Source organism: Rhopalosiphum maidis, chromosome 4, assembly GCF_003676215.2.
Source record: "Rhopalosiphum maidis isolate BTI-1 chromosome 4, ASM367621v3, whole genome shotgun sequence".
In the NCBI taxonomy this organism is placed as follows: Eukaryota; Metazoa; Arthropoda; class Insecta; order Hemiptera; family Aphididae; genus Rhopalosiphum; species Rhopalosiphum maidis.
In genome coordinates, this window is record NC_040880.1 from 25,367,276 (window position 1) to 25,391,907 (window position 24,632).

The 24,632-nt window shown below is 32.0% G+C and overlaps 1 protein-coding gene across 4 annotated transcripts in view; it reads right to left on the minus strand.

Moving 5' to 3' along the window:
- Positions 1-24,632, minus strand: part of LOC113548691 (myocardin-related transcription factor A-like) — a 59,261-nt gene that overhangs the window by 23,067 nt on the left and 11,562 nt on the right. The window contains exon 1 of one of the 4 annotated variants that reach the window (XM_026949703.1): positions 14,670-15,421. The exons of 1 other annotated variant lie outside the window; for it this stretch is intronic. In XM_026949703.1, the coding sequence (XP_026805504.1) occupies positions 14,670-14,730 (61 nt within the window). In that variant the 5' untranslated portion in view covers positions 14,731-15,421. Of the gene's footprint in view, positions 1-2,432; positions 2,731-14,669; positions 15,422-24,632 lie in introns of those variants that run through there. 2 more of the 4 variants (XM_026949702.1, XM_026949704.1) reach the window with 2 other exon arrangements.

Below are 24,632 nucleotides of genomic sequence, written 5' to 3' on the forward strand. Positions count from 1 at the left end.
TTGATATATTTTTAAATGTAAGAACATTACCTGTTTTTACTGCGGTTTTCTCAATGTTTTAATTTTTAAGCGAGACGTAAACATTTTTAAATTGTTATATTTCATATATTACTATTACGCTTAAAAATTAAAATATTTTCAAAATACCGATGCAATACAACGGAAAATTTTTTTACCGTTAATATTTAAATTCAATACTAAATCAATTCACTTCAATATTAAAACTAAAGACGTGCAATTGAAACTGCCAGACGTAAGTTTGTTATGCGTGTTACCTTCGTATGTAAAACAACATTATACGGATGTCATATTGTCCTCTTAATCCTCTTTTATTCTTCTCTGAAGCGTGCACGAAGCATTTTCACAAACAGTTGTACACATGTCATTTCAATTCAATAGTAAGTGAAATAAATATACAGACTGCAATACTCAGTACCTACGAAACTCGAATCCACATACACAGGATAGACACTTGATTGGAAACAGAGAAAAACACATCAGTCGCCGTTAAATATATAAATATATACATCAGAACTGTATAATATACAAAACTATAATTCATAACGATATCATAATAATTTCATCTCCTAACTCCTTGCAACAAAAATACGAACACAACAATAATAATTGTGTAGAAAAAAAGTAAGAAACGACGCGATTGAGGATAATCTTCTTTTAGGAAGATACATATAATATAATAATAATATTCTATTGTTATTTATATAAAATAAACGAATAAATGTCACCCAACAGCCAACACTATTAGCCAGCCCATTGAAGATTGCTGACCGTAGTTTCGCGTTGGCGACCCGGCTGGACTAACAGGTGTCAGCGGCCGGTCCATCCCACGCGGTAATGCCGGCGCCGCAGTGGTTTTACATCAGAAGCTGATTGAGAAACTCACGACCCCGTACATACAACAGTAACACGTATTAAACATATGCTGGCCACGGGAAAACCATATACTCGAATGCAAACAGAAATCGAAAAAATGTAAAAAGACGATACTCATAATGCGTGTCCATACGGCATTTATAAAAGTTAAAATAAAATAAATGGCTCTGCCCGATATAATATACGTGTCTTGCACCTCTAGATAAATATATTTATTTATATACATACATATATATATAAATATATGCGTACGCTCTGTAAATTTAGAACACAACATATTATACGCAGCCAAACGCCTCCCACAACTGCAGTACACACATCAAAATATATTATACGTATATGCTAACGTGAAATAAATGCACAGCCTTGTCCAGATGACAGACAACCAGACGCAGCCTTGGACGAGATGACGGTGAAAGCAGCTTCTCCATACGCGAAAAAAAACCAACACGCATAATATACTATTGATATACATATACACACGAACATATGCGTATAATACGACAGGTATACGCACACGACAACATAACGTATTTAATATTATAATACCGACACCTGTTTGCTGCAAACCGGGAAAACGGATTGTCAATAAGGATTTATCGAGTGTTCGTCGACTGATGTCCACCCAAGTCATATGGAACTGTCGGAAAACGCGAAAGAAAAAAATCCCTATTTTCTCTGTTTGACATTATCTATAAAAACGCACATACGCATATAGGTGAAATGATCTGCTACCGAGATGATCACCCTTATCATATTATTATACAGAATACTTAGGGCTCGCAGCCGCATGGAGAAAAATTGCTAATTACTGCGCTAGGCCTTAAAATTTCATTCTTTAACTGTTGGCTGAAAATAGTTGTATATTTAACGCTCAACAATGTCCACTCTTCTCAAAACTTAGCTAATCCAAACTGCGAATTCAATCCATTAGACCTGGCATAACATATGTGCGTATTAATTATAAATATGATAGGTGGGCAAGATGCAGACAAAGTAAAAAGATTGTTCCGTATAGAACGTCGAAATGCTGAACTAGAGAAGAAATATGCAACATATATTGGTCGATGTTTATAATACTATACAAAATATCAAAAAATATAGTTAGTTAGGTAACGCATATAAGTACTATATATAATGCTATACACGATATATAAATTTTTCAAAGGGTACTGCACTGGATTCCCATGATGATTCTACATCGCGATTTCGGAGTCCACGTTACGTAAAGCGTGAGACGAGTACAAACTCATTGTGTATATAATATATACATAAGCACCTACCAAGTTATTATATAATATGCGTATAGATAATATCATATTGGCACAAATATAAGGGAAGGGGTAAGAGAGTTATTTAATCCCCTCAAATTTTAGTTATGTATCCTTATTTCAAGTCAGTACTTAAAATTCTAAGCATATTAAATTTTTTCGAATATATCCTGCGTGGACGGTTGCAAAAAATTTGAACTATTTGCACCCATATGGTTATTATTATATAAAGTATATATATAATGCATCATCAACGTGTGATTTTACTTTTTGACTGCTGCCCGAAGCGTACATGACGGCGGTGGTTGCCGGGAATTCGAGCAAGCAAACGGTAACCGGTGCGGCGACGGCTGAGGCAGTGGCGTTTGCCGGTCAGCTTGACGATTACACTCGCACACGACGAAAAAGCCGAACGGAAAGAACACTATTTAACGCGACACACCACCGCCGATGACGAAGGGAAAAACACACGCGAGCGGAACTTCGGCGGGGACGCACGACACATATACACACACAGTACGACGACGGTCGGGGGAGGACTGCGCGCATACGACGACCGGTTCGAGCGACGTTTCGGTTCGTGATGCGTACGAGTTCAGAGCGAGCGGTGCGTGCAAAACTGTGGGCGAATCCCACCACTTCGGTCCGTAACAGTGTCGTGCATGCAAGCGTGAGATAACGAGGTTACTGGTCCCGCGTATATCGGTAGGGGTGGTGCCACAGTGCCGATTGCGGCGGAAAGGACATTTATTGGAACGTAATGAGGACCTCGCATAATATTATGGTATAACATAGTGTTCCGTAATGCGAAGTCTCATGAGCAACAAAAACATGTAATATCATAGAAAAATTAGTTAGAAGGGCCTCGCATGTGTAGTATCCGTCTAACAAACCTAAAATATATCAAATTAGAGTTCAGTAGAACCAATTTTTTGTTACTTGTATAAAGATTAAAGTGAATTAACCAGTTATGATCATCTTATAATAGTAAGAACATTATACCTATGAGTTCTCTCGGTGGTATTTTTACGAAATTTTTATTTTATAGCGAGTATTGATGAGCATTTATGTGCTTATATATATATATATTAAATACTATAAAACTAACTTAAAAAATAAAATATCGTATAAATTAACGAAAGAACACAGATAATATTCATACCTTTAAGTTTTCATAAGTTCATCCATTGCAATATTAAATTTAACAAAACATAATTGATTATCCTGATAGCAAATTTTCTATGTTATAAACTTATGCTTGTAGAACTGAGACAACACGCAGGGGCCGATGTGGCGTTAATTTAAATACAGTTCATTAAATTTATTGTAATTTGATTTGGTTCTCAAAAATATTTCGTTAACAGAAATGTTGTCGAATGGAAATTCTTTACACGAAAGTTTCAAAGTATCAAACTAAATACGAACAGGTTTTTTCTTGGAAATCGTACAGTTCACGCAACATCTTTACAGCATGCCAAGCTGCTAATGGTCACACATATATTATAGATGATACACCAATGCTTACCATATGAGAATTAAGTAATAAACATTAAAGACACGGAACCCATTATTTTCAATATTTAGTACTGCAAAAAAAATGTCCATCCCTCTCCCCAACCTCTAAATAAAATACCACAACACCATATACTCTTATAGTTAACCCTAGACCAATCTAATTGAAAATTAAAAATGTATTAAAGGTCTGTGTGTGTGTGTGTGTGTGTGTGTGTGTGTGTGTGTGTGTGTGTATGCATGCATGTTTATTAAATGTGTGATTCTCTACAAGTGAGTACGAACAAAAAATAAAATCAGAATTTTAGACTAAGGAGGTATATTTCCTTCTTAGTCTTATCGGAAAACTTAAACCGGTATATACTCGTATAATAATTCGAGTGGAATAATAGTCGTTATCATCATTATCACCTTGATCCACACGTTGCCGTATGATAAGTGCTACGAAATAGTTTCGTCTTATAAACATGTTTTATATGTATAATGTATTCACATACTTCGGTTATTAGTAAGCAAAGTTTATATCTATTGACATTTTATCAGAACACAAAACATGACAAACGAGCTTCAATTGTTTTATATTCATTTTTTCAGAGCTGTCATAATTTAAGATAATAATCTAGTAAGTATGTATAGATTCTATGCAATTAAAGAAATCTGTGATTATATTATTATGGTAGAGGTGCACATATATATATATACAATGTACGCTCCATCCATACCACAATTCACGTATAACTACAAACGAAACGGGAAAAGGCCACGATTTATTAATGAGTCACGGCGCGGTAGCAAAGTGCACAAAAAGCTCATATGGGTATTATAATCACGCTTAAGGACATCGTTTTTTGGCGTCCGCACACACGCGCGCCTTTGAGCATTTAATCGCATTAACCTAGTTTATACGCGGCACAATGGCGACCGCACAAATATAATATACGTGTGTGTGTTTTATCACCTTTAAGAATATTTTTTACAATGGCTAGTCGTCCGTCCAAAGCGTCGCGGCACGTACGATTTGGGTACACTCAGTTGCCGCCGCGAGTTTCACGGTCATCGGTAATGAATTTCGCGCGCAGTAGGTGTGCGTCTTATAATATCAAAAAAAAAAAAAAAAAAAAACGAGAACGGTCTTCTTACACTTCAAAAGATTAACATAATAATACGTATACTGAAAGCTGCTAGACCGAAGAAAATAAATATTTGGGAGAAAAAAACGCCCGTCCGAGCCAATAATATTATATTATTTTCGCGCATAAAGGCAAACGAGCATAAAGGCCAAACGTGCCCTTTTTTTGGCTACAAGGGCATCGAGTACGGTACAGTAATAATAATAATTTTGTTGCTGTCGACTCCGCCACGATTTTTATATTATTATATGTATTTATCGGTCGACGGCGGCGCGTGTGTGGTAACCTAACGCACATGGTCCCGTTGAAGGGTTGGCCGGTCCGTCCCAGGTCGTGGTCAGAACGACAGCCGTCGCCGTTGTACGAGCCCATTGGCCACAAACCACAGGTGTGGCCGACCGGATGGACGGAAGACTGGCCAGAACAACACCATATGGTTCGGCCACCCGGCCGGATGACGTCATAACTATTACGAGGACGGGCCGTGTGCGTAGAATGTACACACGCGCTGCCGTGCTAACTGCTAACGAGTGGTTTTGCGTTTCGCATAACACAACAATAATAACAATATAATAAGATCTCAGTGATTATCAAAATGCGCGTAGTCCCTTAAATACTCGAGTGTTGGGGATGGAGATAAATCGATTTCTTGTAATATTATTAATCCAATATAATATGTTACAGAGATTTCTCTTGTATGCACATAATATATTTTACACAAATTATTGTAACGTGCGTAAAATAAATAATATTTATAACATACTTATCCAAGAGCTCGTAATATATTAACGTGTAGAAGAAACGTGTTGTACAATACTGTGTATAATTATGTAGATCAGAGAAAATCGCCGAAAACAATTTTTGTTTTTCACAGATCTATCCGAGTTCTAACGGATTTTTATTTTTATTTTATCGTTGACCACTATTCACTTGATATAGTTTGGAAGAAAACCGCGCATAATTTAGATATTTAAAGATTGCGTCAACCGTTACCTACGTAAATCAATAAATTGTTATAATATATGGGTATTGTAAAATTAAATTTGTCTACTGGAAATTTATATCACATAAGAATCGACAGTAAATTAGTATACGATACACGTAGTTATAATAGCATTATTATGAAAACCAATTGGCCCATTCGCATTATATACATATTTATGGAAACCAATGGCAAATTCGTTTTGTTGTCATGAGAAAAAAACGTATAGCCACGACAACAATAGTGACTTTCACCGTTAACGTTTTTAGAAGAAAAAACTACTATCCCATATTATTTTTACTGTCATTATTATTATTACTAGGTCAATGGAGGCTCCTATATCTGACGTTATTTTTAATAACGACATTTAAAATATCATAAGTCGATATGAACACCAATATTAATACAACACGTGGTGTTAAAATATACGTACGAACCCATATATTGTAGTGCACTTTAGAGCGAAATAATGAAATATCTATTTGGCTACAAGGATGACCTCATAAAATGGCAGCATTCCAGGAGAGTGAAGTGAATTGTTAGTAAAAAAAAAAATTAACACCCTTTTATTTAACTACCCAGCTATTAATTGTAGAAGATGTATGAAAGCGATGCATAAGTTTCAATCATTTTATTTTACTTCTAAAAAAGCCCGCATTGATAGCATAATTGGTTAAAATAGTATAACGCAACGATGATTTAACTAAAGATGAATTCTTTTGACCAGTTGGCGATTAACAATCCCGAGATAATTACGTACATATATTAATGATATAATGATATATACATAATATTATACTTATACATGTCGCTAGTTCGAAAAACATATTATATTAGTAATAAGAATAAGTATTATAGAGCTCTCTAATAAAAGTGTTTTCATCCTTTGTGCAAACAAATTAATTAAATATTAAATGTAGCTTAAAGTAAAAAATAAAAGATAAAAAACAAAAACAGACGTCTCGTGCCAACGGTAACACAGATTAGTTTTTTCGGCGTCTCACCGTCGCAATCGTGTGGTGTAACGCCGTCCACACGAACATAATCGGACGCAAGTATAATATTAATTATTATTATTATTATAATGATCTGATATGATTGTAATGTACAATATAATCTCCAAAACAAACATGAAACGTTCCAAACCCTAACGGGACGTCGCCACTATACACGCAACTCGCAAGAAGACGGCTGGAAATAAAAAAAAACCTACCTATATAGTCAAGTAAAATTTCTTTTTCTATATATCCCCTCCCCACATTAGCCTATCAACACCCATCCCCAAACACTTTATGATAATAACAATAATATATTATTATAAAGTTGTTGTATGACCATCACACATACGGCACAGACGAGACACGACGCGTATTATATATAGGTATGCACGCATGTTTGTTCTCTTCTCCTGTCATAATAATGTGAAAGTCTATAAGACGTACCGACTACATATATATGTAATAAACGTTTTATTACAATAAATCAATGCCACGATGACGACGGCGTTGTCGCATTTTGTTTACTCGGCGTATATTATGTTTATAAGCATTATACGATTGCTTCTACTGGCGTATAGATATTATACCTACTGAAAATACAATATGCGCAAAGTATATTATCCTCGTTTAAAACAACTGAGGTCAGTGTGGTTTTTCAGAGTCCAGGCATAAGAAAAATGAACAAAAAACATCGCGGTGTATGTACATAATTTAATATATGCTGTTTATATACGCATTATGGACTTGTACTACATAATATAATACATTATATATGTGATAATATTCTGTGTATCGACCACCTGATTCGTAATTGTCATAACTCATAAAATTCAATTTTGTGTCTTTATATTTAAATTTTAAAAAATTGTGATAATAATAATCATACTAATATAGGACAATGGTAAATTATATTCTATCGTATCACTTTTCGATTTGGAAAAATTAAAGGAGTTAGTTTTATGAAAAATTGCGCTTCTCTAAATAATAGAACTCAACTTACATCAATATCCAGCCAGGTTTTGTTAACCACATATACGTGTAATCTTATGCAGCGCATTTAAAAAACTCAATAGTGTACACGTTATATGCATTGAGCTTTACTAAATGGCAAACACCACGTTGACCAGGTCCTAGCAAATAATTCTGCGATAGTTTTACGAGAAACATATTTTGATGCGTTGTTGCCAGTTTGTCCATTGATCTAAAATCACTTGAATTTCTTAGCCACATCATATTGAATTTTGTACCATAATCTGATCAATAGTTGCAAAAATCAGATGCAGTAAAAAACTGATTATGTGTGTATATTGTAAATAATATATACTATTTATTGGTCAACATTTATTTTATAAATCAATAATTTAAATGAATTTACGCGATAATAGAATAATATGGTAAAAGTTGGTATTTGATTATTTTATACCTAATTTTGTTTTTATATTACTTATGTCTTGACGCTGACTGTTTCTATCATGCTTTACGTTCAGCGACTGATAGCAATAATATTGTACAATGCTGTAAATACAATCCCGTCAAACATCGCCTTAATTCTAAGGTCACTCGCTGTGTATATTTTGAAAACATATCTTACGTACTGCACTTATATCGTACCTTATGTGTATGTTAGTCTCTGAGGTAACAACGAATGAAGTCAAATTAAGGGTAGTTAAAAAGTATATGGTATAAGTTAACAAAACATATAGCTAAGATTATTATAATTTATAAAAAATGTAATACAGGAATAAAAAACAAGCACGTTATTATTATTAATATGTTATATTCAATTTAAGAATAATAATACAATTAATCGTTTCCTCTAGGAAAATCTCTTATAAAACAACTTATCGATACCTATAATAATATGGAATTATACGATGACTGTAAATTAGGCCAAACGATAAGTAATTTGGTCGACCGCCCGGTTTATTGTATTTTCTTTCAGTACCATAAAATACTATTGTTATATGACGTGTATAATAGGTTTTGTACAAATCATTTCTTCGTCGACGCTCAGGCAATCGCGAGTTATATTGGCGACTACGATGAATTAATCAACCAACGGCGACGGTGCGAACGTTTGCCAACAACCGTTTGATAAATTCACATATTAAAATCGAATCAATCACACGCAATATTATTATGATATATTAATCAAATATACATAATTATAAATAATATATCATACGCGATACGTATAAATCGCAGAGCATATTATGGGCACCGATGGTTAAGATTTTAGCAACGATTACGATGTCAACACAACACAGTGGGGTGACACTATGTACACATATATATATTATTATTAACAGGACGAGGGATAAGTCCCCGTAAAACTTCGCTTTTTTTATGCGGTGGCGACGACGGACGACGAAGCGTGCGTTGAGAATTAAACGGCTAATAAAACGCCGGGAGATGTTATTTTTATCTGCGCGCTAGCGCCGCGAAACCACTGATTCGGATTTAAAGTTGTTTTTTATTTCGTTTTTTCTTTTTTTTACACTGGTTCTCGGCATTGATCAACGCGTTTTATAAAAGTCACGCGCGTGTGGTTTTTCTAAATTTTAATCGCTGTTTGTCGGATTTGTTTTGTTTACTTTCTACCTATATCTAATAATTAACTATATATTATTATGAATATGTATATAAATATGTATAAATAGTATAATGTGTGTGCGTATATATATATATATATAGAGGAAGTGAGAGACGATAGGGTTCTATATTTTTTTATATATATAATTCGCTACTTTTTATAAATAATATTCAGTTTAATTTTATTTATTCTTTTTTGTTTTAAAATGTTTACATGGAAAACAAGAAATAACAGCACGCGCATAAATAATACAATCCTATACGTATTATTCACAGACAATAATATTAATGAATAAACAACAAACATTGCAATCCAATCCAATCCACCAAATTCTTTTTTTATTCTTTGAACACCCAAAACTCGTCTCGCGTAGGTATGTTAGTTCTATTGAACGTCTGTTCGTGATATGTATTGATAATCTTTATACATTTTTCCAAATCGCTCTTATAAAAAAATGTATTTTTAATCAAATGTTATAAATAGTAAAATATGCAATAAAGTCATATACTCGACTTAACAGAAAAATAAAATAATTAAATTTGAATTAAAATTGAAAAAAAAATTACTTACTCTTATACAATCGCAAAACATAATAAACCTGTACAGTACGACACATACTTTTAGAAACCAAAACAACACATGTTTTTGAATTTAAATCAGAAATATAAAGAATTGACATACATTAAATTTTATTGTAGGTGCCTACCTAATTAATTTTTATTCTTTAGAACAAATAAGAGTTTTTTAGTAATATAATGAATTAATAAAATGCGGTTAAGAAACAAGGTATATTTCAAAACTACACGTCCTGATAATACTGTATACACAATTCAGAACAACAAATTTACGCATAATAAACTGAAAAATTGCGACTTTCAAAGACAAGCCTGCATGTATTACCTGTACTATGTGTATACCTATATCTACTTATTTCACAAGCAATCCATATTAATTTATAATTCCAGACATTATGTAAGTGTTAATTTTTTTTAAATATTATTTATAATATAAGTAAATGTCATAACAAACAACATTTTATTTTTAAAGTTTTTTAAATTTGTTATCATTTGAATGACAACATATTATTTTGTACAAAATATTTGTTTTTATCATAAGTACTTAGATATTTCGATTAACATAAATCGTATTTTGAACGATAATTAATTATTAAATATTTATGTAAGCAGAATTAGTAATGAACTAACATTTTTCGAGAATACCTTTTAATCACGCTATACCATTCTCAATTTAACTAAAAAAGTACGATGAAATTAAGATTCTATATTGTTATTCAAAAATCTAAAAACTAATAACGATAAAATATTATTAAAAAATATAGTCTTTTTCAAAAACTATTGTTTGCAACGACATCAAATTACAAGTAAAAATGGTATGTTCGAAAAAGTCAAAACTTCGAAATAAAGATTGCATAGACACTTCAATTTCAGATTCTACTGATTATTATACCCATATACAAAGTGCATTAAACAAAATACATATATCATAATATACAAATCGATGGCGCCGCGGACATTGCACAATAATTTCTCACGTCGGATGTCTGTGTACCGTACTATTTAATAACGCGGCATGCAACCTGCAACCTACGCGTTCGATCGATACAAAAAATATAATAATCAACGCGTAACATATAAATTACACGATCGTACACTACACAAGTCGACCAACTGTCAACAACAATTCCACAGTTATCAAAATGTAATAATAATAATAGAAATTATTATTTATTATCATAGCTGCTGAGATGGCCTTAACTATTCCTACTCGCACAATCATCACCCAGTCCACCCATTAAGCTTCGCTGCAAGAGAAGCTGCACGAGCCGCAAGAGGTGTGTGTGTGTGTGTGTGTGTGTGTGTGTGTGTGTGTGTGTGTGTGTGTGTGTGTGTGTGTGTGTGTGTGTGTGTGTGTGTGTGTGTGTGTGTGATTGGCGTCGTCGTCACTTTATCGTCGTGACAAATTCGCATCGGCATTCGTTGGCAAACGACAATGTGGGACTCGACTATAGTCGGCGAATGCCGAACCACGGCGGCAGCGGTAAATCTGCTACCTAAACGCGACGGGCGTGCATAGCACAGCGCATACAGAAAACTTGCGTACTCGCGCGCGTAGTACAGTATACGCACGCACGTACGCGCACGCGTAATGCCTCTCCGGGCCGCCGCGTTTGTATTATATGTATATAATATGTTTTAGAACCGAAAATAGCGTTCATTCCGCCCGGCCGCCCGGTGCCAACAAAACGCCATCGCACACAATCGCGCCGCGCTGGCGTGTGCCAATAACCACCAATATAATACGCTCTAAATAGGTCCGTCTATAACCCCATTACGACCGATGCTACGCCGCGATCACCTTGCCTCCAGGACGAACGTCAAAATAATCGCCAAACGACCCCGACCGTCACCTGTGCGCACCGTCGTCCCGCAAACACTATATTCTTCGCCGTGTACACGCGAATACGCACTACAATAATATAATATATAGGTAGTGGGCACATATTATTATTATTTATTACTGTTGGTGGGGTACGTATGCGGTATTGGAGAATAATTCCTAGAGAGAAAAAGAGAGAGAGGAAATGAGAAATATACTACAGACGGAGTCGGGAGCAAATAAATTGTTTGGCGCGAGATTAGGTACCTACTATAATATATTCATATATTATGAGATGTACACTTGTATAAAATTTTGATTATTCTATCTTCCGAGATGCTCTCAGCGTACGCCTAATAATAGTAACAACAACAATAAAATATAATGCACTACGTCGCAACCATATTGTAACGTCATTGAAAATGTATCAAAGTAAAAATAATAAGTAATTATCAATTAAATATATACATATACAAGTCGGTTTACAGTCTCTAGATATGACTCTAAATAATACATTATTCTATAGTAGGTACTCGTACTACTGATTGGTTTTATTTTAAATATATAAACAAAAATATTGGTTTTATATGATCTATAAAAGTCGAAAGAAACAATACAATAGTACGTAGGTATTCTAAACTAAAAATATTTTATCAATTTAAAGATTTTTATTTATTTCTAATTACTTATTATCCTAGACTTTAGATAGATACCTAATTTTAATCCCCCAAAAGAATATTTACTTCAGTGAACAACGATAGTAGGTGTGTTCTATTTGTATTAATATATCAGACATTTTATCTGTAAGCGAAGTTTAATTGTAGCAATAAATATAAATATTATACATCGTTTTCGTTCTGATCGTTATACAGTCCCGTATACGTAACGGGCCGCTTAAAATCGTCAGAATATTATATTATTTTTTTACCCCCCTCGTCTAAACGGAAGCCGGTCGATTAATTTTTGGAACCTATACACCGAGAGGAAACGTCCCCGTGTGTGTGTGTATACAAACGCATCTATTTATGACGCTAACTAGGTCACACGGTTCAGGTGCGTACATAAAAGACTGCCGTAGGGTTAACTCGAGTGAACAGTATACGAATAGGTATATATTATATTATATATAGTGTCATATAGTGGCGTCACGGTTGCAGCGGCGGAGCGGCGGCGGCGGCGGTCGTATTTCTAGACTCGGCCGCCCGCACCCGGTGGACCCGCTCTGTGTCAAGGACGTTGTTTAGCGACTACCGCGAAGGATAAAAAGGACGACGGCATATCGCTCTACAACTGCTTTTCATGCTGGAGAAAGCCACACATATGCGACAAAATACTACATAGGTATTTATATATGTGTGTGTGTGTAAAAACGAAAAATAATACTATTATCTTTTACACTCAGATTTACTATACGGATTTCGATCTACGCGGTTGTACGTTATTGAATGAAACGTCCCACTCGCAGATGCTGCTGCAGTACAATCTCTACGCAATAGCAACAATTCATCGACGATTGATGTAGAATAAATTAACGAATGACCACATGTACATATAACGAGTACATATATATACAATATTATATGCATGTGTTTTGTAGGTACGCTCAGACCGTCAATCCAAAATTCTGTAAGCAGCCGTGTTTTTCGTTTCGAGCGATTTATAAAAAGAACAATCGCGTTTCCGGGTTATATCATTATAATATTATAAGTTATATACTGCAGGATAGCGACCAGCCGGCCGACCAGCATACAGTGTCCCGTAATTACACAGAATAATCCTGCCACGCGCGTATATAGACAGTCCGAGCCAATTTGGCGACTGCATTTAATATTTCCTCTGGTCCGGAGAAAAAATAAATAAAAGTCAAGACTCAAAAAACACGGTAGAGTGGTTACATTAGTGTGTTTTCTTTGAGTTTTAAAATTAATTATTATGGTCAACGAACGTCGGCGAGTTAGTGAAATAAAAAATTATGATTCTATACATTTTTTTTTTTTTACTACAAAATACAGAGCGATGATCGTCGTTGAGAATATTATATAAATATTGCACTCGTACATAAGTATTAGCTAAAACGATGATAATCATAGACACCGATTTATTTATTGCGAAAATAAATTATGAACAATCAAAACATTAGGACAACAAACGATTTATCAAAATGACGAAATTTCGCATCGTGAACATTATTCTCCTTATATGCTGGGATAATAAATTACATTAGTATGCATGCAATAAAGCTGCTTCTCTAACGTTGACAATTAACATTGATCTACGAAATCTGTAATGAGATAATTACCAGTGATAAGACTCGAATAAAATAATATTATTTAGATTTGTAAAGAGTCGACTAGGCAGTTTGGCAGACGTCCTGTTTTTTTAAACCATACTGTATAAATATATATATATATAAATATGTACCTACACACACACCGAAAATGTATATCTATGCGTATCGTGCGCGGATGCGACGTTTATCATTCGTAATTATCTACTGACAGGAATATTTTCTGGCGTAAACTGGCCGAAACTAATCTAGGACGAGTTTCGAAATACTATATACAGTATATACACGTGATGATTCTGACGGATGTTATTAGGAGTATTAAGAATTTATCTTATGCATTGATTACCGACAAATCGTTCGATGATGGTAGACTCCACGCGCAACAGTTGGTCGGTTAGGTTAGGAAGAAAACGAAGCAACGACGGCTGCAGCTAGATTAGAAATCCACTAGTGCGACTGATCTACGCCGTTAAATACACGAATTTGTGTACCTACATTTTATAATTTACTAGGAAGCCCTACTATATGTTTATATCGTTGTTCGACTGATTACAAAGCATATCACGCTAAATATTTATATTGTATTATATTTTGTTCAACAGTACCTTGACAGTGTTTACAACAGCATTTGGCATCTGGTACCTCTGTGCTGCTGCTGACCGGCATAATGACCCAGTGACTCTACGGGAGACGACCTCCACGCTCGCCGTTCCTCCCATAACACGTGCCCCTCGCCACCACGCGCATCACCGACGATGACCGCCGGGACCGCCGCCGTACCTCTGCCGGTTCCGATGGCGATTATGTCGGGACGACGACAACGATAAACAAACCCCAAGGGTTTGCGTTCATCAGCGGATGGTTTCAGGCACCCCAATGACGAGGTTGAGAGAGATTTTGGCGACGTCAGTTATAATAGTACACACACGACAAACCGTTGCGTTACGACACGATAAGATACGATACGATACGATGCGACGACAGCGATCAATTTTTGTATGATCAACAAAATATTATCAGAATATTATTGTTTAACTATTTATGCGTGTGTATTATACCTACGTGTATAACAGTACGAGCGAAAAAATCGGAAAATTTGAATACGTTTTCTCCTGGCTACGAATCATGAAGATCAAAATTTGTTATCGGCTTCTTTTTATGCGTGCATGTGTGTATCTATTGTGGTTGAGTGTTACTATATGCAGGTATGTCCGTGTTATCATATAATTGTATGTGCGATCGTTCGTCAGAAAATAAAAAACTGTTTACATCGGTTTTGCACTGTGCGCGGGATAGGCTGGCGTTTCGGCGTCTGCGGGCCGTATGCGTTATAGTAACGTGGTCCCGGGGACGTCGAGCACGCTCGGCATCAGTCGGACGCGGAATTCTTTGGCACCCGTCCAAGATCCCCCGTGTGCGTGTGACTCACGAACGACGGGTCCCGACTAAGAATCCGCGGTCACACCACCCTAAACATCAGTATACGACCCTTTTCCTTATGTATAAATACGTGTGCGAAATATGCCTACATAGACTATAATATTATATACTATACGACCACACGATTTCCGGGTCGTCCATTGACAAATAATATAACAAATATAATTTCCAATTTACCTAATATATGTATACAACTAACTATTTCAAAATCTTGATAGTATTAAAAAAATTGTCTATTATGTTTTCATTGTTGGTGGTAAAAAATCCACAAAAATACCACCCCACTAAATAACTGTAGGATAAATCAATGTCATATTGTCACCCATACTTAAAATATGACTATATTTATGTATTACCAGAGCAAGATTAATGTTATTAGAGAGACATGCATACATTCATACTTGAGGCCAAAGGAAACGAAACCCCTCATTGATTTTAAAATTGTAAATACATATTTTTAATGTAATATATCACATGATTATAATTATTATATGTTACACGATATAATTTCTAACTAAAAATATTTTTAAGAATATTAATTAATTAACCAACATTATTATTTGTCTTAATTAGTGCAGTTTTGTGTATTTACTACATTATCGACTTCCTAAATTTTTCATATGATCAAATAATATAAAACAATGTAATAATATAGATGCAATAATAATTTATTCAAGATAAAATCGAAGTAACAAGAATAATAATGAAAAACATTATTATTTATTTAATTTTAAAAATCAGTATTATTTTTTTCTTAGTTATAATTATTTCCTACATAACGTATTTATCTCCCCTTTTATACAAGTCTGTGAATCATAAGAAAAATAATAATGTTATTATCATTATGACATTATCTTTATGGTACCTTATTTAATATATAAATGTATTATGTAAGTACAGCATACAAATATTCATGTGTTCGCGGGCGACTAGGAATTTATAATTAATCTCGTGAAAATATGCAGCTAGACCCTAGAGAAGATCTATATTTAGAACTCGATGCAAACCCCGGCGGATTTATGGCCCAGTGTGGGCAGCAGCCCGTTAACGATGCACTTTTTCGCACTTTTACCCATGCGTCGGGGTCAAAGATAAGCTGCATACGCACGAAGTAGTGAAAACCCGCGGCCATCAACAAACTCAACGGACCGGGAACGTGCAAAGCCAGAGCCCAAGGGCACCACGTTATAATATTCGCTATATCAATATTGAAAACGATAGATGTGCGAGCTATAAAAAAATGCCACCGACGCGAGACTTAACCCAATTATATTATGCTGCATGCATTTGAACGGGAGGAAAGGGATGAGGTGTTTGTGTTTATTTACCAATGCTGCACCGCAGTATTATACTCGCTGCTAAGTCTCGATTATGTTTAATTAAAATTGCATTCTTGGCGCCGTATTCCTCTTGCAGCAGACACTTCATCGAGTGTATAGCAACGGTATACATACTTAACAATTATATTAATGCGCATTATTCTATACGTGTATAATTAAAACAAAGATAGATAATATGATTATATTGATATTTTTAACATTATTGGTGCGATACAATATTGTTACTGATTCATTAAGACCTGATAATATCATAATAGGCATTTACATTATACATATATATATATAATATCAACTGTCGATCTATAATAAAACACCAACGCACGTTTATAAATTATAAAAAAAATGTTTTTGTCCTTCAGATTTTACTTATACCTGCAGGCCTTATCGATTCAAAATAAAATAAACAAGATTTATGTGTACATAAAAACACTAGCAATAATACACCAATTTGCAGACTAAACATAAAATAAAAACATACCTACTGCTATAGCGTTTACGAAATATGCGGTTTAATAAACATTGGTAGGCAATTATTGTAAATAACTAGAATATTTCAAACAGAATCTAAGATACATGTTTATTATACAACAAAATTCCAGAAAAATACTGTCGCATGAAATAACTGAAGCACTAAAAATTATATTTTCTTCTTTCGTTACTATTTAAATTTGATTTTGTCATCCTTAAAACCCTTATAGTTTAAGAACTAATCAAATTAATTCACGGTCCAAGCAGATACACATATCATATAATCAGATCTATATTATGAGTACAAAGCATATGCTTCTACTTAGTAGTTAATAATTACAGAAATATATTAACATTTATTTATTAACTTAAGAAAAAAGAAATACTGCAATAGTTTTGTTATTTGTTGTTTAACATTTAAAACTCATTTTTAACGTTCATAAAATATATATTTGACGACATTGAATGAACAAAAATAAATTTATAGCATACAGAAGATTGAAATTGTTAAATATATCCAATAAACTTGTGCAAAAAAATGTTAAACGACCAAATTAATTTCCTTAGAAAGTAATTATTTTCACTATAACAATATGTTAAGATTTAAGAATTCCTGGCACAATATCATGTAACTTAAAGTGATAGCAGACTTACTTAACTAAACAATTTATGTAAACATTATATAGTATGATCACTGTTGTTGGCAAATAAATGATCATAATTATTATAATTTCAACACATGAAGTGTTTTACAGCTTTATAAGTTGGAATGGGAGAAAACGATTGGAAATATTTTATTCAATTTATTACAAGATTACATTACAATATAAGAAAGTTTTCATGAGTATTCTTAACTTAATTCAAAGTGAATTTTTATAAATAATAAAAAATATTATTATAACTTATATATAGGTATTCAACATTTTTAAACAGTTAAATACTAATACGATATTGTAATAAATAGGATTTTTAAATATAAATTGGCTAAAGAAAAACAGCTAAAAATGCAAATGAAAACTGTAAAATGTACCTACAAGACATTTACTACTTAACAAGTCATACAAGTAATAATCTAAATTTCGATCTTCCAAATAGCATTTATGTAAGATCTATAAAATTAGATACTAATATAATTAAATATAAAAACAAGAAATATACCCAAAATAAGCAATGATTACATTGGCCACACTTCAATTGTAAATCATTCAGATTGTAAAAAAAGCAGTTTATTGTTAACATACCAACGTAATAAAACAGCGTAAATTGCTAACTCGGAGTACAATAAAAATATGTTAATACCATAAGATAAAAATACATAAATAAATAAATATATATTAGTGTTATACCAAAAACTAATTTTATAAATGTCCACCATCAAGAGATTATACCAAAATTAAAAATACGTATTTTGTTTAATTATTAAAGTAAATGCCAATAATATTATTATGAAGGAGGGGAGAGGGATGAGATATATACATGATCTAAACTCTCATATATACATTAATTATATGCTCTTTCCAAACGAAGACGCATATTTCAATGTAACCCAACGACATTTTAACTTGGCTAAACTGAATGGACCACTACAGAAATGATTTCCCGCAAAACTCTGATCAAACTTCAAAGACCGTATTTACATTCAATATCACCAAGTATATAATATGCGTGAATAATCTGCATTGCAGCAAACAGGAAGAAGGACGCATGGGCGCGCGAATCGTCGTGGGCGCCGTCGGTATAAGAATGGATCGGACCAGCTGATCAACAGGTTTATACGGCTATTTCGCGATTTCGAATGAGTATATATATATATATTCAATACAAGAAAGAGAAAAATTGTATACTTGTTCGCCAAAGCGAAAATATATTTTTATTTTTTGTTTTAATCCAGGTGGGCGACTCCAATGGGCGTAATAATGCAATAATATCCGAATTACGAAGACAAAATAAGAACAGAAAGACGCCCACTGCACTTGAAATACACAGTGTTTTTATTTTGTAAAATCTATAAATTAAAACAAAAATGCTGCCAACTGACCATTAGACTTTCGTATACATATTAATTTTTTTAAATTCAGAGTAAGTCATTTTGAACAACAATCATTACTGTATTATTCCTTGCATGTGAAAAAAACTTAAAAAGCTGTAATCACCATAATTTTTTGTTATTTTATTATTGCAAATATACCTACCTACCACATTCCTCCTTAAGACAAAAACTATTGACTTTTTATTTAGAATCTATATACTAACCAAAGTCAACAAAATTTATTTTATACAAAAATAAACGTCAATTATGGAAGTTTACTAAAACTACATTAAAATCGTAGAAACTGTGAGCCAAATGTATAAGCTAGTATTGACATTCTGAAAAATATTCTTTTTTTAAGTTAACAAACCAACTAAATATTTTTAAATATTGCAAATAAGAAAAAAATTTACAAATATTGCCAAATAAAAAAACAATTTAACTTTAACTGGTAATATAATGTTACTATGAAACTAAGAATGAATAGGCTATTATTACTTAATGTATATACATAATGCATCATATAGATATAATTTATTGTTTATACACGAAATATTAAGTATTTATGCATGTACCAAAATTTAAAAATTATCAATAACATTTAATATGAAAAATGTTAATATTTAAAATATTATTAATGTCCATTGTGTATCGTTTTTATGTCTAAAAAGCAATTAAATATATACGTTATTTTCATCAATCACTCATTACGTACTAAAAATCAACTATTACTTTAATCATTACTTATGAACTATTGTTTTCAATAATTTCCATTATCAATACCAAAATCATGAAAAAAAGTTCGAATGAGAAGTGTTAACTCATGTTAGAGTGTATGTATACAAAAATGCTAAAAATAAAATGTTTCATCAATCTGTAAAAGTTGTAATAAGTGGCAAAGAAACTACAATACGACATAGGTACATTACGTTTAAGTTAAATATTATTCTATATATACAATGCACGTCGAATAAAATTTTATTTGTTAACTACCAATATTTCACTTACTAAAAAACACATTAGTATTATTTTAACGTATCAGAGTTAAAATTAAAATACTAAACATATTTTTGGCAATTTGTTATTTAGATTTAATATACTAGTTAAAAACATACTAGTTATATAATTCAATGCAAGAAAAGTGCAGTTTTTGACGTAACATACATGATTAAACAATATATTCTATGCTCAACTGTTTACACTCAGCAGTATGAACCCGACAATATGAATTAGGAACTTATTGGGGCAATGCTCCAAAATTCAAGTGTACTTGAGGACTGCCGATGATGATCACGATGGGACATATTTTAATGGTCATGACCCTCGTTGTCATTATGACTAGGGGAAACAAATAAATAAAAAATAATACTACTCTTTTCAAGCTCTACAGACACCACGTAGCTGCGTGAGACTAAACTAAAAACGGTCCATAACTTATGCAGAATCGCTCGGGCAACCTGCCGATCATTCTGTACCATTATAATAATATACAATATAATATACTACCCAAAGCGGAAAAATGTGAAACGAGAAAATTAAAGAAAGAACAATTTTTTCAACGAAATTTTACATAATCATACTACGATGGGATGGCATTCGGACGTTGTTTGTGACAACACATATGCACAACAAATTACTGTGCATTTACGGTCTATTCGCCCACATAAATTGGCACGTGTAACGGACATTTTTTTTTCTTCACCGCCAAAAAAACACGACCCGGCAACAGCGATTATTGCGATTTTTTATTTTTGAAACTAGCAACATATACACAAACACACACACACACACATTCGTTTAAAACAACAATTCCAGACGCCTTCGGACAACAACAGACCATCGGACACGGGATAAAACGAGCTGGGTGACCGCTTACTGTAGAGACACAACAACACTTTTCACGCAACTACATAATAATAATATAATGTTTCCCCCTACCCAATGAGTTCTCTTGCTATACCACAAAAACGTCTCTCATCGTTTAGATCGGACCCACGCGATTATTCCGGCTTTTCGTCGCGATGGGTATATAAGAACACACGCACACAATAATAGATGGTAATTCGTTCTCGCAAAGTCTGTAATCAATAAATAAACACACACATTGTATACCCACGGCCGTTGATGGTTTGACGACTTTATAATTTTGTGACTCGAGTATAATATGTGCATGTATTATATAATATTTTATACCTAACCTATAAAATATAAATATATAAACACAAATAATATGCATGTGCATATGTGACATTATTTCATTATACATTATACTATTCTGTCCACTGGTATAATTCGTGGACGTTTCCACGTTCAATTAAAGAGCTCTCAAACAATGACATTAACTTTTTCAACATATATTTTTTCACAGTATAACTTGATTAGAAATGCTATAATAAAAACAGTAAGACTTCTAAAATGAATACCAACTTCGAGCGATATATATACCTAATATTCAATAAAAACACGTAAATGATTAAATTTTGATTTTAATATACGAATTATACAAAATAATTATTTCTTCAATTACTACGTTAATAATGAATTTATTCAAAAACCAATCTTTTGAATTTTTAAATATACTTAAATAATTTATTTTTAAATTATTAAAATAAGTATACTAATTATTGAGCATCCTGTTTTTGACACTTTAATATTTTCAGAAAACTATTTGCTAAAAAAATTACAGTAGAAAAGGGGGTTCTCATTTGAAAATTAGAAGCTTGTACATCGCCATTGGATACGACATAAATAGAAAAAAATCTCAATATTCTATACATTATAGCCTTGAAGAGGATTGAAAGTGGTGATTTTCTGTTTTTGTCTAACACGCATAGGATTATAAACATGTTATATTTCAAACGTACCAATTGATATAATAAAACGATAAAAATTTTAGAAATATATTCAAATTTATCTCCAAGTTCAATTGAGATCGACATTCCCATATTTTTTATAGATCCCTCCCCGCAAAAAAAATTCTAAAAAAGTAATTAAAAATTGACATATTTAAATTTTTAGAAAAATTAAAAACAAAAATATGATAAGGCAAATTTCATAAAGATTCGATAACAAATTCAAATCTGTTTTCAGAATTTTTATCACTTAATTATATCAATCGGTACGTTGAAAATATAACATGTTTTATAATCCTATGCTGCGCAAATATTGAACAAAATCACCGCTTCCAATACCCTTAAGAGGGTATAATTGAAAGTTCAAAAATGAGATAATAAATGTATAATTCAAAAAGAAAAAATGGGAGAGTATACTTCGTGAATCACCCTATATAGTAAAGAACTAACACAGTGCATGACAACAAATGACTAAAATTAATTAAACAGTTAACGTAAACTTATCTATTGCCATCACCAAAAACAATAACATAAAACAATTTTATTTTTATTTTTTAGAATACAATGACATTAATACAAATATAATCCTTTTTTACCTAAATATTTATTTTGTAAAACATAGTAGCAATTTTTACAATTTCACTACATTCCATTACTTATTCACCCTTGTTTGTTCATAAAAACAATATCAACTTTTGGTTTTTACAAAGCAACCTATATTTTTAATTTTAAACCCTAAAGCAGAATATTCTTTGACATAATATATTAATGTGTATATTTATACAAATATCGAGTAATGAATGAATGATTTATTTCAATAATAAGTATTTAAAACCTATATATTACCTATATTTTTAAACTGTTCCTGTAGGCTGTATATCATACATTTTGTAGAATACCCCTTAATACTACACTTCCCATAACTAAATTAGATGTAAAATGGAATTTAAAATTTGATGTTTGAAATAATAATATATTTTATTATGTATATTATGCTTTGTAAAAAATAAAATAAATATTGCAAATATCAAAATAATCAAAGAATAAATATAGGTAGATTCCGTTGCTATTTCAAAGATTATAGATATAAGATGTTTGAATCAATGTTTGTTTCAATCTTTGATAATTAATGTAAAAAAAAAATCATTTTGAATACTTTTAGGAAATAGTGGTGTAATTGAACACAAAATATCATTAGAAAATTTCATTATAAGACCGAGAATTTTATTTTTGAGATAAAATTATGTAGATCTATTTTTTAACCAAATTATCATTTACATTCATTCGTTTCAAATACGTTTATTAAAAATAATTTTTTCATAAAATACAACTGATCTACAAGACTCCTTTGGCTGAATGATCCAGTTGAAAAGAAATTATCTTTCAACCCAGCCGTGGGTGTAGAGCTATGGACGGACAGCATTTTTATTGGTTTCTTCAGTTATTTATGTTAAACTCGGTGGTTATTTGGCAAAACCTCGTTAAACATAAATTTTGGTTGACGGGCAGACGAAAATGTTGGCATACAAATTTTTAGATTTCAATGTTCCGGTGTATTAATCAAATTTAATACAGCAAACACCAGGAGAAATCGAATTTTTTATACAAAGGAGAGCTGTTAATTTGAAGAAAATTAAATAATTCTATTTAATTAATGAAAAAATAAATTGATTAATTTAAACATTTATATAAAAGATAGCCCGATTATAACTATAATTTTCTAATTTTGAATTTCTGTAAAACAACAATTTAACTAAAAAATGAATTGTTAAAAATGTCAACTGCTTTTGTTAATTCTTTTTCGTATTATATCATTAAAAATATTAACTTCTAATGAATTTATACAATAAAAACCACCTAACTTTAAAGGAATAATTACCTCATATTATTAATAATAATCAAGATATAATTCTTAAAGAAATAAATTTAAAAATCATAAAACTATTTTTAACTATTAGTAAAATATAATACATTCAAGTAAGTAGTATTAATATATGATATTGTTACATCACATTTATTATAAATTTGATTAATAACTGTGTTATAAAATTATTAATTAAATACAATGAAAACAATTGATTCGATTTATTTACAAATACCAAATAATTTGGTAAAATTAACATCCTAAATTCATTATAATTTCTCCTTTTTTATATTTACTTCATATAAGTTTAAACTTTTTTCTCTTTAATTTCTTGCTTGTATATTTAAAATTAATTTTCAATATAATTATTCATTTTTACCCTTTAAATGTTCATACATTTTTAGTATTTTTTATTATTTATTCACATCGAATATTTATATATATACATAATGTAGCAAGAACTACAGGATGAATAATAATAAATTCATAAAACATGAGCAACAAAAAAATGTAGTAGATATTAAATAAATTATGTATTATTATTTATATAATTCACTGTGTTGAAAATATAAATG